The sequence below is a fragment of the Pan troglodytes genome, chromosome 1 (genome assembly GCF_028858775.2).
Source record: "Pan troglodytes isolate AG18354 chromosome 1, NHGRI_mPanTro3-v2.0_pri, whole genome shotgun sequence".
Classification (NCBI taxonomy): Eukaryota; Metazoa; Chordata; class Mammalia; order Primates; family Hominidae; genus Pan; species Pan troglodytes.
In genome coordinates this window covers 46,935,343-46,951,100 of record NC_072398.2, presented here as the reverse complement: position 1 = coordinate 46,951,100, position 15,758 = coordinate 46,935,343, and the positions used below count along the sequence as shown (strand labels likewise).

At 52.5% G+C, this 15,758-nt stretch overlaps 1 protein-coding gene across 8 annotated transcripts; it reads right to left on the bottom strand.

The window, feature by feature from the left end:
• Positions 1 to 966: 966 nt before the first annotated feature.
• PTPN7 (protein tyrosine phosphatase non-receptor type 7) lies at positions 967 to 15,737 on the bottom strand. Of its 8 annotated transcripts, none has more exons than XR_010151219.1 (11): positions 14,588 to 15,737; positions 13,319 to 13,492; positions 12,144 to 12,274; positions 11,765 to 11,849; positions 9,555 to 9,631; positions 8,208 to 8,345; positions 7,747 to 7,857; positions 6,565 to 6,722; positions 4,325 to 4,438; positions 2,581 to 2,726; positions 967 to 2,493 (listed from the first exon to the last, which is right to left on the bottom strand). XR_010151219.1 is itself a non-coding variant. In XM_009440748.5 (10 exons), the coding sequence occupies exons 1-10, from the start codon at positions 14,848 to 14,850 to the stop codon at positions 2,633 to 2,635; spliced, it is 1,398 nt and encodes a 465-aa protein (XP_009439023.3). In that variant the 5' UTR covers positions 14,851 to 15,636; the 3' UTR covers positions 967 to 2,632. The 8 variants fall into 8 exon arrangements, 6 of the variants coding, with proteins under 6 accessions (XP_009439023.3, XP_016791260.2, XP_009438998.3 ...); XR_677369.5 differs by having other exon boundaries at positions 12,144 to 12,327; positions 14,588 to 15,286; XM_009440748.5 differs by having other exon boundaries at positions 967 to 2,726; positions 12,144 to 12,327; positions 14,588 to 15,636.
• Between the last annotated feature and the right edge of the window lie 21 nt (positions 15,738 to 15,758).

The window sequence follows — 15,758 nt, the reverse complement described above, 5'->3', positions numbered from 1 at the left end:
CTCGAAGCCCTGAGCTCAAGCCATCTGCCTGCCTCAGCCTCCCAAAGTGCTGGGATTACAGGCATGAGCCTGGCCAATATTCTGGTTTATTAAGCACCATCTTTCTAACCTCTGCCCTTTATAAGTCCTCCTCTAGCTCCTAAGATAAAGGCTATGGACTGAATGTTTGTGTCCCCCCAAAATCATAGGTTGAAGTCCTAATCCCTAAAGTGATGGTATTAGGAGGTGATTAAGTCATGAGGGTGGAGCCTTATAAAGGGGGCCGGTGGGATTAGGGGGAAGAATACCAGCCCACAACCTTTTCACCATGCAAGGACAGAAAGAAGGCTCTGCCTAATAGCCAGACACTGAGTCTGCAAGGGTCTTGATCCTAGACTTCCCAGCTTCCAGAACTGTGAGCAATACATTTCTTTTTTTCTTTTTTCTTTTTTTTTTGAGATGGAGTCTTGCTCTGTCATCCAGGCTGGAGTGCAGTGGCATGATAGCTCACTGCATCCTCCACCTCCAGGGTTCAAACAATTCTTCTGCCTCAGCCTCCCGAATAGCTGACTACAGGTGTGTGCTACCACGTCCGGCTAATTTTTTGTATTTTTAGTAGAGACAGGGTTTCACTGTGTTAGCTGGATCTCCTGACCTCGTGATCCGCCTGCCTCGGCCTCCCAAAGTGCTGGGATTACAGGCATGAGCCACCACGCCAGGCCAGCAATACATTTCTGTTGTTTAGAAGCCACATGGTTTACGGTAGTGTGAATTGTTACAACTGCCTGAGTAGGCTATGAGGGTCCACCCTGTCTCACTTCCTAAATTGACTTTGGTTTCACCTTACTTTATGTCCTTGGAAGTGCTAGAAAAGTGCATATCCCAAGGGCAAAGATTTGCAGCCTGCCTGTCCCTGGTCTGCAGTCTTTCTCTCTTGCTACAAAGAGGCCCCAGAGGGCCAAGAAGAAGATGGAAAGAAGGAATGAGTCAGTCATCCAAGAAGTCTTTATTTTCCCACTTGGTTACTGTTCTGGAGCTTGTACCCTCTGAGCTCTGAGATGGGGTTGGGGGGACAGTGCCAGGGAGGGCCTGTGGGGCTGTGCAGTTGCTTCCCTCTGGGCTGGCTCTGAGCCCAGGGCAGGATCAGGCACTTGAGAGCCCCCCACCGAGCCTCATTGGCATAGACAGTCGTGCCTCTCACAGGGCTCAGGGGAGGTGGAGGTGTGGGCAAGTCCATCCCCAAGGCTGTAAGGAAGGAGCAGCTCCTCCATAAGGCCAAGCAGAAGCATTAGGGAAATCATCCTCAGTTTTAGCACTGCGTGTTCTTCAGGAGAGAAGTCCTGAGTGAGGAGGCCCAGCTGTTCTCCAGATCCAGCTCCTCGGGGGTTTCCACAGAGAGCTGGTATCAAGGCAGCTGTCAGGGGCGGCGTGCCTGGTGATGCGGCATCTTACCTTCATCCCTATCTCAGAATGGGCAGCCAGTCTCAGATTCAAGGAGGAGGAATCCTGAGGTGTGGCGTTCAGTCCTGAGGTAGACCTGAGGTCCCCTGGGAATTGTGTTGATGCTGAGATGGATGAGGGGTGCTCATTCTCTCAGGTAGACAGTGAGGAGTCCTGGTTCAGCGGAGCCTCCATGTCTGCATGGATGGTTATGACCCTGATTGTTTTTGGAAACAGCCAAGCTCTCTAGGTGTACTCAGCAAATGCAAGGTATAGTGGGTCATGGCGGGATTGGTTATCTAAAATCAGACTGAGCACTTTGCCTCCTCTTCTCCCCTTGCCTCTTTCTTTTATCTTCCTGCATACCCAGGGTATTATTTGAGCCGTGGAAGCAAAACAGAGACTGCTTAGCCTCCCTAAGAGTAGTTGGTGGGAGTGGCCAGCAACCATGGAGGCAGGAGCAGCCCCTCTTTGCCTCTGAGTAGTCCCCACATGTTCCCTCTTCCAGAGATTTCAACTGCCAGGCCTGGTCACCTCTGTAGCCTACTCTTATGACACATGGGTGGAGGCAAGGGTAACCAGAGTCCTTGTTCTTTCTTTTGATTGGGGTCATCCAGCCCTTCCGATGTGTGGTCAGGGAGCACAGTCACTGCTAGGATGTTGAGACTTGGAGATCAGGACCAGACTTTTCCCCATTCTTGCATCTGGCCTGTGCTTGGGCAGGACCTCGGGTGAAGGATGATCTTGGAATCACCCTTTTGTCAGCCCCAGGAAGGAGTGGCTGGAGTGGCTTCTAGAAACTTCTCTCATTACTTTTCCCTCATGGCAGCTAAGCACTTATGTTCATGTTATAGAACAGGAAACTGAAGCTCACAAAGAGTGTCTCAGAGAAGACCAGGACACGTGGGCTTCTTTCTTTGTCTGTCATAAATGCCAGCTCCTGTCTTTAAGTTCAGAGAGACATTGGAGGTTCCCCTTACTGTCCATCTGGGGCCAACAGAGGAAGCAGAGGAGTGGCCAGTGTTGAAGACCTGGAATCCGGCCCCTTGTCCTTACTGATGCTGCTTCCTGTGACTGCAAGTACCACTAAGGAGGCACTCCTTCCCCACACCAACCCAAGGGGTACCCCCAGATCACTCGGCCCACTTTCCCCAGACCCACCTTCCCAGGCTTGAGGGAGGTAGGCACCTGGGCCGCCGGAGGGTGGCAGGGGTCAGGGGCTGGGTTCCTCGGGCAGCTGGCCTGCATACAGGGCCAAAGTGTGGTGCAGGAACTGGTACTGCTCTGCCGTCTGGATCATCCCCCCTCTGCAAGGAGAAACACACAGACCATGAGCGAAGGAGGGTCAGGGTGCTGGCTGAATGGCTCCAGTCAAACATCCTTGTGGTCCTACTGGGAAAGTCCTGACTTTCTCAAAAAACATGCCAACTCCTTTGCCTATATTCACCTTTTCACTTTTTTTTTTTTTTTTTTTTTTTTGTGAGACAGAGTCTCACTCTGATAGCCAGGCTGGAGAGCAGTGGTATGATCTCAGCTCACTGCAACCTCTGCCTCCCAGGTTCAAGTGATTCTCCTGCCTCAATCTCCTGAGTAGCTAGGACTACAAGTGCCTGCCACCTTGCCCAGCTAATTTTTGTATTTTTAGTGGAAACAGCGTTTCACCATGTTGCCAGGGTGGTCTTGAATTCCTGACCTCAAGTGATTGGCCCATCTTGGCCTCCCAAACTGCTTGGATTGCAGACATGAGCCACCATGCCCCACCACCTATATTCATCTTTTCTACTTTCTACTCCTCATTGCTGCCCCTCAGATCTGCTGTGAGAGAAGTCCTCTGCCCCTTACACGTGCTGAGGGGTGATGCCCCATGTTGACACTTGGTCTTCCTTGATCCACTCAGCTCCTGGGACAAAAACAGATCTCTGAAGCCTTGGGTCGGGCCAGGAATACTCCTGAGCCTCAAGTTTCCTTCTTTCTAATAATCTTAAAAAGTAAAAATAATGATTCCATATATTTGTATAGTAGTTTCCATTTCCAAAACATTTTCATATAAGTTAACTCATTTCTTACAACAGTTTTCTGGGGGAAGGAGCCATTATCTCTGTCTAGATAAAGAAGAAGTGGGGGCTGGGCACAGTGGCTTAAGCCTGTAATCCCAGCACTTTGCAAAGCCAAGTGGGCATTGTTGAGCCCAGGAGTTCAAGACTAGTCTGGGCAACATAGTGAGACCCCCATCTCTATTATTAAAAAAAGAAGAAAGAAAAAAAAAGAAATGGGGGCTCAGAGAAATCTAGTGACATCTCAGTGAGACAGATGTCGGAATCTGAACACCGGCTCTGCCTCCACCCAGCGATTTTCTTTGCACTACTTGTTGCTGCCTCATATCATGTTTAATTCCAGGCATCCAAGCCAACATTCCAGATAGATATTCTTTTTTTTTTTTTTTTTGAGTCAGAGTCTTGCTCTGTCTCCCAGGCTGCAGTGCAATGGCACAATCTCGGCTCACTGCAACCTCCACCTCCTGGGTTCAAGCAATTGTCCTGCCTCAGCCTCCTGAGTAGCTGGGATCACAGGGGCCCGCACCAGGCCTGGCTAATTTTTGTATTTTTAGTAGAGACAGGGTTTACACCATGTTGGCCAGGCTGGTCTCGAACTCCTGGGCTCAGGTGATCCACCCGCCTCAGCCTCCCAAAGTGCTGGGATTACAGGTGTGAGCCACCGCACCCGGCCATCCAGATAGATATTTTTTCCTGGTTGTTAGTTGTAAAATAAACAGCTCTAAGCAGAAAGGGTTTCTTCCTTTCTTGCAGGAGTGCTTGATGGTGATGGGCCTAGCAGAACTCTGGGGCCCAGAGGCACTGATGCCACCCGTTAACGTTGTTGGCCTTGTTTACACCCACAGACCCACCTGTCTAGCCGCAGTTGGCACACAATACCCAGAATGTCCACTTCTCCTCGGGCTTTCAGCTGTTGACAGCCAATTCGCGTGGCAATGAAGCAGCCCGTCCGGCCAATCCCTGCACTGGAGATAGCCAGGGAGGGGATAGGGAGGTCATGGGAGACCAGGGAATATGAGAGCCAGGCCCCAAACTATGGAGAAAGAAATGGGACCTGCAGGTGCTATATTTTGGGGATAGGGCTCTGGAGATGGAGGCAGGTAGCAGTACTCTGCTTTCCAGTCCCCTTGGGGGCCCTGCTGGAGGCAGGTTTTAATAGGCATGGGAGGAGTTTACATTTCTTACCAGCCTTACTGTAAGCCTGTTGCAGGCCACCTTTTGGTCCCTGTGGACGTTTTGACGATCTCCCTTCTGCTGAGTCTGCAGTGGTTTCCAACAGACAGTTTCCCACTTGTGGGTGTGCTGACCCTCGAGCCCTCCTTATCTAACCTTGACTTCCTCTCAGCTCAGACTCATCTTCCACGCAGCCCACGCCCGGCCCCTCTGTTTCCCACCTTGGCGCCCTCCCACAGTCTTCTCTCCACTCTGTTCTGCTTTCTCTATCGTGCCCTCTCTTTATTTCAAAACCCCCTAGGCCTCCCCTTCCTCTTGCGTGAGCCCCTAATGACCTCCCTGCACATGTCCCAGTGCTACCTGTGGGTGGGCTGGGAGGCCCCTGTGTCATGCCTTTTGCCTCTGTGCTCTGTTTTATTTAGGATATGCACTCCCAAATGGTCCCTTTCTTTAGTCTTGTCCCCTACGACACCCCCTCACTCTGGCCCAATCCATTTTTCACTCTATAGCCAAAGTGTTCTTTTAAAATGGCAAATCCAAGTGTCTTAGCCAGTCCTCCAAGTCCCCTCATCATCTGACCTTCACTGGCCTTCCAAACCTATCTCTCATCATTACCCCACACACAACCTCTGGGCCTAACCTGTAACCCTGCTCCCAGCAGTGTATCCATTTTCACATTTCTTCTCTGGGCCTTAGCATGTGCTCTTCCACTTGCCTGGAACGTGTTCCCTTCCCTCTCTTCACTTGGCTAATTCACCTTTCAGGTCTTAGCTTGGCTTAGGTGGCCTTTCTCTTGGAAAACTTTCTCTGGTCAAAGTCTGGTTTAGGAGACTTGGTTCTATGGTCCCCATAATATCCCCATCACAGCTCTCATCACATTGCGGGGTATTTAATTTTTTTTTGAGACAGAGTTTTGCTCTTGTTGCCCAACCTGGAATGTAATGGTGCGATCTCAGCTCACCACAACCTCCACCTCCTGGGTTCAAGCAATTCTCCTGCCTCAGCCTCCCGAGTAACTGGGATTACAGGCATGCGCCACCATGTGTGGCTAATTTTGTATTTTTAGTAGAGACAGGGTTTCTCCATGTTGGTCAGGCTGGTCTTGAACTCCCGACCTCAGGTGATCCTCCCGCCTCAGCCTCCCAAAGTGCTGAGATTATAAGCATGAGCCACTGCACCCAGCCTAATCTGCCTTCTTTCCCACCAGCCTATAAACCTGTCTGGGAAGAAACCAAACTGCTTGGTTCATAGCTGTCTCCTTAGCAGCTAACACCGTGCCTGACAAAAATAGGTTTTCCTTTTTTGAGATGGAGTCTCGCTCTGTCACCCAGGCTGGAGTGCAGTGGTGTGATCTCGGCTCACTGCAACCTCTGCCTCCAGAGTTTGAGCAATTCTCCTGCCTCAGCCTCCCAAGTAGCTGGGATTACAAGTGTGTGCTACCACGCCTGGCTAATTTTTGTATTTTTTAGTAGAGACAGGTTTTCACCATGTTGGCCAGGCTGGTCTCAAACTCCTGACCTCAGGTGATCTGCCAGCCCTGGCGTCCCAAAGTGCTGGGATTATAGGTGTGAACCACCGTGCCCGGCCAATAATAGGATTTTCAATACATATTTGTTGAATAAGTAAATGAGTTCCCCAACAGCTGGAATCCTGTTTATGTCCTCCTGCAGCTGACTGGGATCTTCCTGATATTCCATCCCCTCTATGGATGGGGCCTGGGTGTCCAGCCCAGATGTCTGGGTTCTGCGTGAAGGAGGTAAAAAGAACAGAGCCCTTGCTGAATGGCCTTGGGAGTCATGTCTGAGTAAGGACTAGGCTTGCCTGATGCTTTTCTGCTCAGACCCTTCCCCAGGAGAGACCCAGGGGGCAGGGGAGGGGAGCACAGTCCACAAGCTGCAGTGAAGGGAGGGCCACGCACCTGCAGTGGACTACGATAGGCCCGGGGTGGGTGGCTGTCTCCGGGCTCTCCTCCACCTCTGCCACTAGGCGCAGCAGGGGCCCAGCTGATTCTGGTGTCTGGTGGTCTGGCCAGGCCGAAAAGAGGATGTGCTTTACTGACCGGCGCTCTTCCTGGTACTGGGTTGGAGACAAGGCATGAGAACCAAGGTCAGGGTGGAGGGCACTGTCTACCTTCTTCTCTGGTGCCTGAGGAGGGCAAGGGCTGGAATTACCCTGTGGGGGGGTCATCTACTCAAAGCAAGCTAGGTTGCAATTTTCGTGCTCATTGTTCTCCACCACTTCCCCCTTCAAAATCCCGGGAAAGAGCATTGTCCTGGGAGAGGGGAGAGACCCAAATTCAAGCCCTGGCTCTGCTTCCCATAAGCACATGACTTTGGGCAAGTCCCTTGATCTCATTTTCTTCACCTGGAAAATGGGAACAGTGATATCTTACTGGTTTACTTGCCAGGATATTTGGAGGAGAATGAGTTGATAGAGGAATGCTTTCAAAAATATAAAACACCATAAAATAATAGAAGGCATTTTAAAAGCCCTTGTATACATGTTATTCCACATCTCTTTCTCTTTTTTTGTTTTACTTTGTTTGTTTTTTTTTGAGACAGACAGTCTCACTCCATCACCCAGGCTGGAGTGCAGTAGCACAATCTTGGCTCACTGCAACCTCTGCCTCCTGGGTTCAAGTGATTCTCCTGTCTTAGCCTTCCAAGCAGCTGTAATTTTTAGTACAGACAAGGTTTCACCATGTTGGCCAGGCTGGTCTGGAACTCCTGACCTCAAGTGATCCGCCCGCCTCAGCCTCCCAAAGTGTTGGGATTACGGGCATGAGCCGCCACACCTGGCCTTCCACATCTCCTTTAACCTCCTCTCCTTCCCTTGGCCCTGCTCCTGGATCCTGCCTGTCCTCGCCTGACCATTTACACAGATGGGTGGGTACTTCCCGGTAGTCCTATTTGGCTTATTGGCTCTGCCCTATTAGACTAGAGGCTGAGGACAGTGCTCAAGTTTCTCTTTCTTCTATAGATGTGGGTTTAAGATGGTTTAGATGAGCAAACCCTTGGCTCCTAGTGAAGAGCCAGCCTGAGTCCCAGAGATGCTGTGGGCGGCCCAACTTCCCACTGGGCCTGGCTCCGGGGGGTGGTACCTGGATGGTGAGCTGCCGCACAGTGTATTCTGGGCACTCTTTCATGTCCTGGATGCGGATCTGGAAGGGTCCATAGGTTTCCTCTTCTGTGGGCCAGTAGTGGACACATTTCTAGGAGGGAGGGAGCTGGGAGTCAGAAGAGGGTCAGCTGGAGCAGGTGACAGGGCAGCAGAGAGGGGCTGGTATCTCCTCCCCATCCTCCACCCCTACTGGATGGGAGGTCAGCAACAGGGAGCCTGGCTCTTCTGAGCTTGATACCTGCAAGCAGAATGCTCACCCTATCCCATATTTTGGCCATAGACAGCCTCCCAGGTCTATATCTCAGGGAACTTTCTGAGAGATATGAGCTGGGGCTGGCTCCCAGGGAAACCTCTGGTCCTAAGCTGCCCTGTGTGTGGGGTGGGGGTGGGGCGGGCATAGCACTTTCTGGGTTCATCATGAACTGTGGCTCTGCCTCCTACCTCCTTGCCCTCTCGGAGCTGAGTGAGCATGACAATGAGGGACACTTCCTCTTGCCACACCATCTCCCAGAAGTCCGACACAGTGTTGGGCATGGGGCCCTGGGTGGCAATGTAGACCTTCTCCTTCCCGTCATAGCCCTGGAAGGTGGAAGCACAGGGGAAGGGGTGGGGAGCAGTGAGAGCAGAGCTCTGGGGAGATCCTAGATGCCTCAGGTGCTGGGGTCAGCCTGAAGCTGTGAACCACACGTGTAGACGTACATATGCAAGAACATGCACACTCAGAAGCCACATGATGGAAAGGATACGGGTTCTGGAATGAGGATCAGATCCCTGTTCTGCTGTTTCCTGGCTGTACCACTATAAGCCAGTTACCTAGCCTCCGTAAGCCTCAGTGGTATCATCTGTAAATTGGGCATAATAATATCTATCTTGTAGGAAGGTAGAGTGGATTAAATTCAGTAAGATATATTGAGAGTCTAGCCGATAGCAAGTGCTCTATAAATGTTTATTCCCTTCCTCCCCTGCTGCTTTCTTCTAGCACAAAATACCTAAACAGTGTTTAATATTTGTTCAGTGACAGTTTCACATTTACATGTTACTACTTTTCTATGAAAGTAGTAGCAAAATGTAGCACACTCTCCCTAACCTGATTTTCTCACCTTCAGGATCCTCAGCTTCCTGCTTCTCAAGATGGTGAAATCCAGACTGCAGTTGATCCGGTATTGGCCGGCAAATGTAAGATCATGTTTCCCCATGGCTTCCCTAGCTAAGAGCTTTTCGCCTCCCTGCGCCCCTGACTGATGTCTTACCCACATTGAGTCACTAGAGAGCGCTGCTTTTACATCTCCTTAGGGCCCACAGCAGTGAGAAGCCGGCGTGGAACACCCACCTGGCCTGGAGCTTCCTATAGCTTGATGTCAATCAACCATCTTCATATAAGAGGGGCTATCTGAGGGGCAGTTAAGGTAAGTTGGCGGGGAGGTCCCATTAGTGCTGGCATCACCTATGCAGTTCTCGGGAGCTGTGAGCTCTTAAGCAGCTGGAGATTGGGTTCAACAATGCTAACTTCCTGCTAAGTTTAGAGGGTGGCATGGGAGGACTGATAGTGGAGGTTAGGGAGACTTGGTGGTCTCTCCAGATATTTTTCAACATCTGCTCCGTTTTTTAGGTTGGTGTTTTGGGGCATGTTCAGTACCAGCCCAGCTTGGTAGGGCTATGACAGCAGTGAGCTGGAGCAGGGAGGGTAGGAAATGCAGGCACCTGATCCACCAGCCACGGCTGGAAGATATTCTCAGACGTCTGAGAATTCCCCCATTCCCCGCCCACCACTGCAGCCAGGCCACTCACTCGGATGTAGTTGGCATTGATGTAATCTCCGTCCTCCTGGCTCTGTGCCCGGCCTAGACAGACACGGCTCTGGGGATCTAGGAAATAAAAATCAGCAGAGGTCAGAGGTCAGAAGGTGACCAACTAACACAGACTCAAGCAGGGTCAGAAAGAGGAGAGTTCCTGTGCTCATCACAGTCATAGCACCTTGTGTATAGCAGGTGGCCTTACACCCACTGAAGTTGTTGTTGTTGTTGTTGTTTTTAGAGACAGGGTCTCATTCTGTTGCCTAGGCTGGAGTGCAGTGGTGCGATCATAGCTCACTGTAACCTCTAACTCTTGGGTTCAAGTGATACTTTTGTCTCAGCCTTTGACATAGCTGGGACTATAGGCAAATGCCACCACACCTGGCTTGCTTATTTATTTATTTATTTATGTTTTTTGTAGAGATTGGGTTTCACTTTGTTGCCCAAGCTGGTCTTGAATTTCTGGCTTCAAGCAATTCTCCCACCTCAACCTCCCAAAGTGTTGAGATTACATGTGTGAGCCACCATGTCTGGCCCCTATTGAAGTATTTTATATGCAGACAGTAGGAAGCTATATAATGTTTTTGAGCAGGAGAGTGACATGATCAAAACAATAGTTTGGGAAGATTAACTGAGTGGTGCTGTATAGGATGGACTAGAGAAGAAAGGGAACGGAACAGCAGAGACCAAATGGGAAGATACAATATTAGATATAATATTCTAATAGATACAGTATTCTATCCTTGAGATCAGTACAGGTTTAGAACAAGATTATGCCACTAGGGATGGAAAAAGAGATGTAGAGGAAGAAGAATTTGTTTTCTAATGGTGAATATGGGATTCACATGAGCAACTTGCCAGATATCACATAGCTGTGAAGTGGGACTAGGACTCAGATTCCGCTCAGCCACGAGGCATTTGGCCTCTGCCTCTAAGGGGGAAGGATTTCTCTAAATGAAACCCAAACATGGATGAAGAAGCTGGCTTGTGAGGAAAGGAGAAGAGACTCTCGCTCTGCTCATGCCAGCCTGGTCATGGACAGAAGGTACCCTGGGTACCAGGGGAATCTCAGGCAAAGGAATTTTTCCCTTTTCTGGTGGCTGCAGGGCTGATTAGAATTAGGCCAAGAACAAGGGCTACTCCTCCCTCTGGCCTGGAATAGCGCTAATAGCACCTTGATCCGCCCATGCAGGCAGAGGACACTCCAGGAGGGTTAGCAGGAGACAGGGCCCGGGTGCTCACTGAGCTAAAGCCTCAAGCTGGGAGTAGCTTCCCTGTAGGGAGAGCAGGGGAGGGAGGGAGAGGCTCCGGGGCCTCATGCCTGCCTCTGAAAAATAGAAGGTGCTTGTCCCGGGTCTGCCAGTTTGCAGGGTCACCCCCTCCTAGCACAGTGTCCTCCCTCCCCGCCTCCACTGCTCTCTTGCTGGCCGTTGCCCTGTCTCCATCTGACTTTCTCAAAGCCGTCTCTCTGGGACCCCTCCTGGTGGTGCTTCCTTCACTGCAAGCCTTGGCTGGGCATTTCCCATGCAAGAGGAAGACAGGGAAAAGGGCTTGGTGCAAGTAGCTAAGTTGAATATCTTAGGTAAGATATTCAACTTCTCTGTGCCTTAGTTTCCTCACTTGTAAAATGGTCATCACAGTACCAACTTCATGGGATTGTTGTGAGAAATGAGTGAATATAAAGGATTGAGGCTGGACGCGGTGGCTCACGCCTGTAATCCTAGCACTTTGGGAGGCCGAGGTGGGCGGATCACCTGAGGTCGGGAGTTCGAGACCAGCCTGACCAACATGGAGAAACCCCACCTCTACTAAAAATACAAAATTAGCCGTGCATGGAGGCGCATGCCTGTAATCCCAGCTACTCGGGAGGCTGAGGCAGGAGACTCGCTTGAACCCGGGAGGCGGAGGTTGCAGTGAGCCCAGATTGTGCCATTGCACTCCAGCCTGGGTGACAAGAGTGAAAACTCCATCTTAAAAAAAAAAAAAAAAAAGGATTGAGAACAGGGCCTGGCCCAGGGTACATATCTGCAAACATTATTATTGCTGCTGTTGTGATTCTTGCTCCTTCTTCCCCCTTTCTCGGCTGAGAGAAGATGTGCCAAGCAAGGTTGATCTTCCCTGGCTGAAACTGTGTACTTTGTCCTCTGAAGTTCTCTAGCCCCAGGGACTGTACCCGACTCCCTTCATCCCAGCGGCAGTTCTTACTTGGCAAGATGGTCTTGTATCGGTCCTTGGAGGCGTGGCCAGGGATGTCCAGGTCTTCGGGGCTGACAAAGTTTGAAGGGATCTTCTGGCAGGGGGAGGAAATGGGTGAGCAGCTGACTCCTAGCCTCCTTTTCTCTCCTTCTACCTTTTTCTAGAACAGCTGGACTCTGGCCATTCCTTCTTGACATTAGTATGTAGGCCTAGATGGGGTGGGGGCAGAAGGGGAAGCCTGGGGGCAGCCCCTCCCTCAGCCCTGAAGTTCTCTTTCCTAAGGGGCCCAAAGGGGAGACTTGCCCAGGGTGCCTGTGAGAGAATGGTTCCAGCTGGCTGCCTCTGATACAGAGGGCAGAGCGATTCGGAGGGGACCCCAATTTCTTACCAAGAATTCTTCTTCCAGTTGCTTGGGGCTGGGTGGCTGGCGCTGAAGGGCCCAGCGGGTAAGGGGGTGTCCAGCAGTGCGCAGAAAGTGTAGGGTGACCTCCCGGGGTGTGTTCACGGAGCAGATGGGTTCTACGGCCCCCAGGGACCGAACGTCCAGCATCAGAGCCACATTGGAGCCCCGCCTGCAGGCATAGCCCACCACTGCCTAGTGAGCACCCAATCATATTTGCTTTTCTTTTCTTTTTATCTTTTCTTTTAGAGATAGGGTCTCTCTCTGTTGCCCAGGTCTGGAGTGTGATGGCACTATTATGGCTCACAGCAGCCTCAAACTCCTGGGCTGAAGCGATCCTCCCACCTCAGCCTCCAGAGTAACTGGGACCACAGGTACATGCTACCACACCTGGCTAATTTAATTTTTTTTTTTTTTTTTTTTTTTTTTTGGAGAGACAGTGTCTTGCTCTGTTGCTCAGGCTGGTTTTGAACTCCTGGGCTCAAGTGATCCTTCTGCCTTGGCTTCCCAAAGTGCTGGGATTATAGGCATGAGCCACTGTGCCTGACCATATTTGCTTTTCTTATAAGTATTACTGTTATAAGGCACCTCTGAGGGGGCCGCTCTTTATCTTTCCTTTAACCTGGCAGCCCAGTAAATTTAGGGTTTGGGCCCCTGCTGTGTGCCCTCTTTTTTTTTTTTTTTTTGAGAGAGAGGAGGTCTCACTATATTGCCTAGGCCGGTCTCTAATTCCTGGACTCAGGAGATCCTCTCACCTCAGCCTCCCAAAGTGCTGGGATTTTGGGCATGAGCTACCATGCCTGGCTCAGCCCTCTCCCTTTGTCAGCCAGAACAGGGCAGCCTTGAACTCAACTGCTCCTTCCAGCTGCCTGCCTCTTCCCACTCCCAGCCAGGCCCTGTGGCTCTGACATGCATCCAGCACCAAGAAGGCTGCGGGCCTTGCCTGGAATTTAGGGAGCAGGCTCATGGTTGATATGAAACTCTGTGCTCCAGACATGCAAAAGACATGCAAATGAGCACTACTGGTTTCCTTTCCTAATTGGAGTCAACAACTGAGGGCCCTCTGGACCCTGCTGTCAGAGCTGGAGGGGCAGATGGAAGGAAGGGAGGAGCGGAATGGGGGCTCAGGGCTCGGACGACCCCTCCCCCAGGGAAGATCTCACCTCTCCTGCAGTCGCACATGCTTCTTGGCTGGCGTTTTGGCAGGCGGAGGCTGGGTCATGGCTGCCCCCAAAGACAAGGTCAACGGCTGTGCTCTGGAGCGCCCCCCATGGGCTTGGACCATGCTGGGGTGGGGTGCTGGGCCCAGGGGAGGCTCACTCAGCCATGAGGTCTGCCTGAAAGACAGGGCCCTCCGCTGCTGTTCTCTGGCCTGCCTGATTGGCCAGAAGGAGGCTCCCATGCCAGGCCAGGTTTGCACTCTGTTTTCACTGGGGCGTCTTCTGTTCCCCAAGAGGTGGCCTCATTTTCACTAAGGGAAGGACAGGATCTATTTGGTGGGACCCAGGGCAGAAGGCAGTCTGGGGGTAGAGTAACGGCAAGATAAAGGGTAGAGATTGTGGATGAAGATAGGAAAGAATCTAGAAGGAGGAAAAGAGAGAGGGGAGAGAGGCCACACACCAGAGTACACAGGGCTCTGAGCAGGTCCAAGTGGGAGAAGGCAAGGGAGGAAACAGAAAACATGTGTTCTCTAGGACGGAAGGGAGAAAGCATGCAGAAGCCATCTCTGAGCTAACCAGTGGGCCTTCTCCTGAACAGAGAATGGAGGCCTCCAGCAGTGTTGGAGCTGGTTGGGCAGCCAGGCAGGCGGGCTTCTGGACCCCAGCAGGGTCCTCTCCTAACTGCTGCTGTTCCACTCCCAAGTCTATTTCTGGCTTCTGGGGTCTCTGTCCAGGGAGGTAGGCTGGAGGTGTTTCCTTCCTCCTCCTGCCCATCCCCCCGTCTCCCGCCTCTGTAACCGTCACAGGAAATGGCCTCACCAAGCCCTTGAGCGACAGCGCATGGTGAGGCGAGGCGACAGCTGGGGGCAAGACAGGGGGCATGGAGGTGGTGGGACCATCTCCTCTTGGGGGCAGTCCCTATCTCCCAGAGCCAGGGTCACAGTGGGCGAGGTGGCGGGGGTGTTGAATCACCAAGGCAGCAGGGACGGAGGTGAGGGGACAGAATGGGCCTGGCACAGGTGTGAGTGGTAGAGCGAGGGTCTCTGGTAGCAGAAAAGGTCCCTTCAGCCTCTGCTCTCCTTGTAGCTCCCTGTGGCTTCCCTGCTCACCCCCGTCTTGGGGACATCAGGTCTGTGAGCACCCATACCCCAGCCAGGCACTGTGGCGCCCCACTCGCCCTCCCGCACTCCCTCCTAGAGATGCCCTCTTATATCCCCGGAGTTCGCACCCCCCGGGGCCACAGGACTCCCAGTCCCCCCTTCAGATACTTACTGAAGCAGCTGTGGCCCCCAGGCTGCCTCTTGCCAGCTGTCTGTCTGTCTGTCGGTCTGTCTTTGAGGGCTGAGAAGGCTCCAGGAAGCCAGCTTCCTCCCTCCGCCCCTCCTTGCTGCCACCCACGCACACCCCAGCTGCATTCTGCCCTCCTGTGCCTGCTGCCGCTGCCACCAGGGGTCGGCTGCCTCCTGCCTGTGCCCTTCTGGGGCCCAAGGCCCCGTTCCCTGGGAATGGGTGAGGGGCCAGGCCTTCCCGACCATCCCGCTTTCCCCAGCTTCCAGACCCTCTCCCCTCTTCTGTGTTTCTCCTCTGGGTCTTTGTCACATCCAGCCGCTGCCTACTTGCTGGGCACAGCTCGCCTGACCCCCAGCTCTGTGCTGTCCCACAAAGAACCCAAGGCTCTCCTGCTCAACCTGACCTTGGCCGGAGGCTTATTTCTCCTTCTCTGCTTCTGCCCCACAGCCCTCTCCCTCAAAGCCCTCTCCCTCAAAGCCCTTGCTGCTTCAAGCCTTGGGAATTCATGGCCAAGCACAGACCACATCTTCCCAGAGCAGATGTGGCACAGACTCGGGGTGGGGAAAAAGAAGAAGCAGGAATCCATGCCTCACAATGTGAAGGAAAGGGCCAGGGCCAGGCCAAAAAGGTCGTCTCCGCGCCTGTGCCACGTCCCAGCTCTCCACAGCCCACGGCCTGAGTGTAGGCCAGCCCAGCAGGAAGCAGATAGCAGAGTCCACTTGTGGGAGGGAGTCCGAGGGGCTTCCCCTGGGCCCTCAGCCCCCTGCAGGCCTCCTCCCAGAACCCTGACATCTACTTAGAAGACTTACAGACAGTGGACAGTCTCTGGCCCTCACACCAGGGGACTCCCATGTCCTCTTCGCTGCTGGGGTGCCTGGATGCCTGGGACCTGAAGGGTGGCCCCCAAGTCCAAGACTCCTCTGCCCACTGCCCCTGCCTGACCTTGGCAGGCTCCTTGCGGGCCAGCAGCCCAGCTGGTTCATGCTTGCTGCATGCCTCCTTTTACCTTGTAACATTTCAAACGCCCTTCCCTTCCCGGCCCCCAACACGCACAATCCACGTCCTCTTTCTTCCTCCCACTTCCCTGATTCAGCTGTCAAATGGTGACAGCAAAAAAGAAATGAGGTACCCTAGGCACAGGGGGTAGGCACGC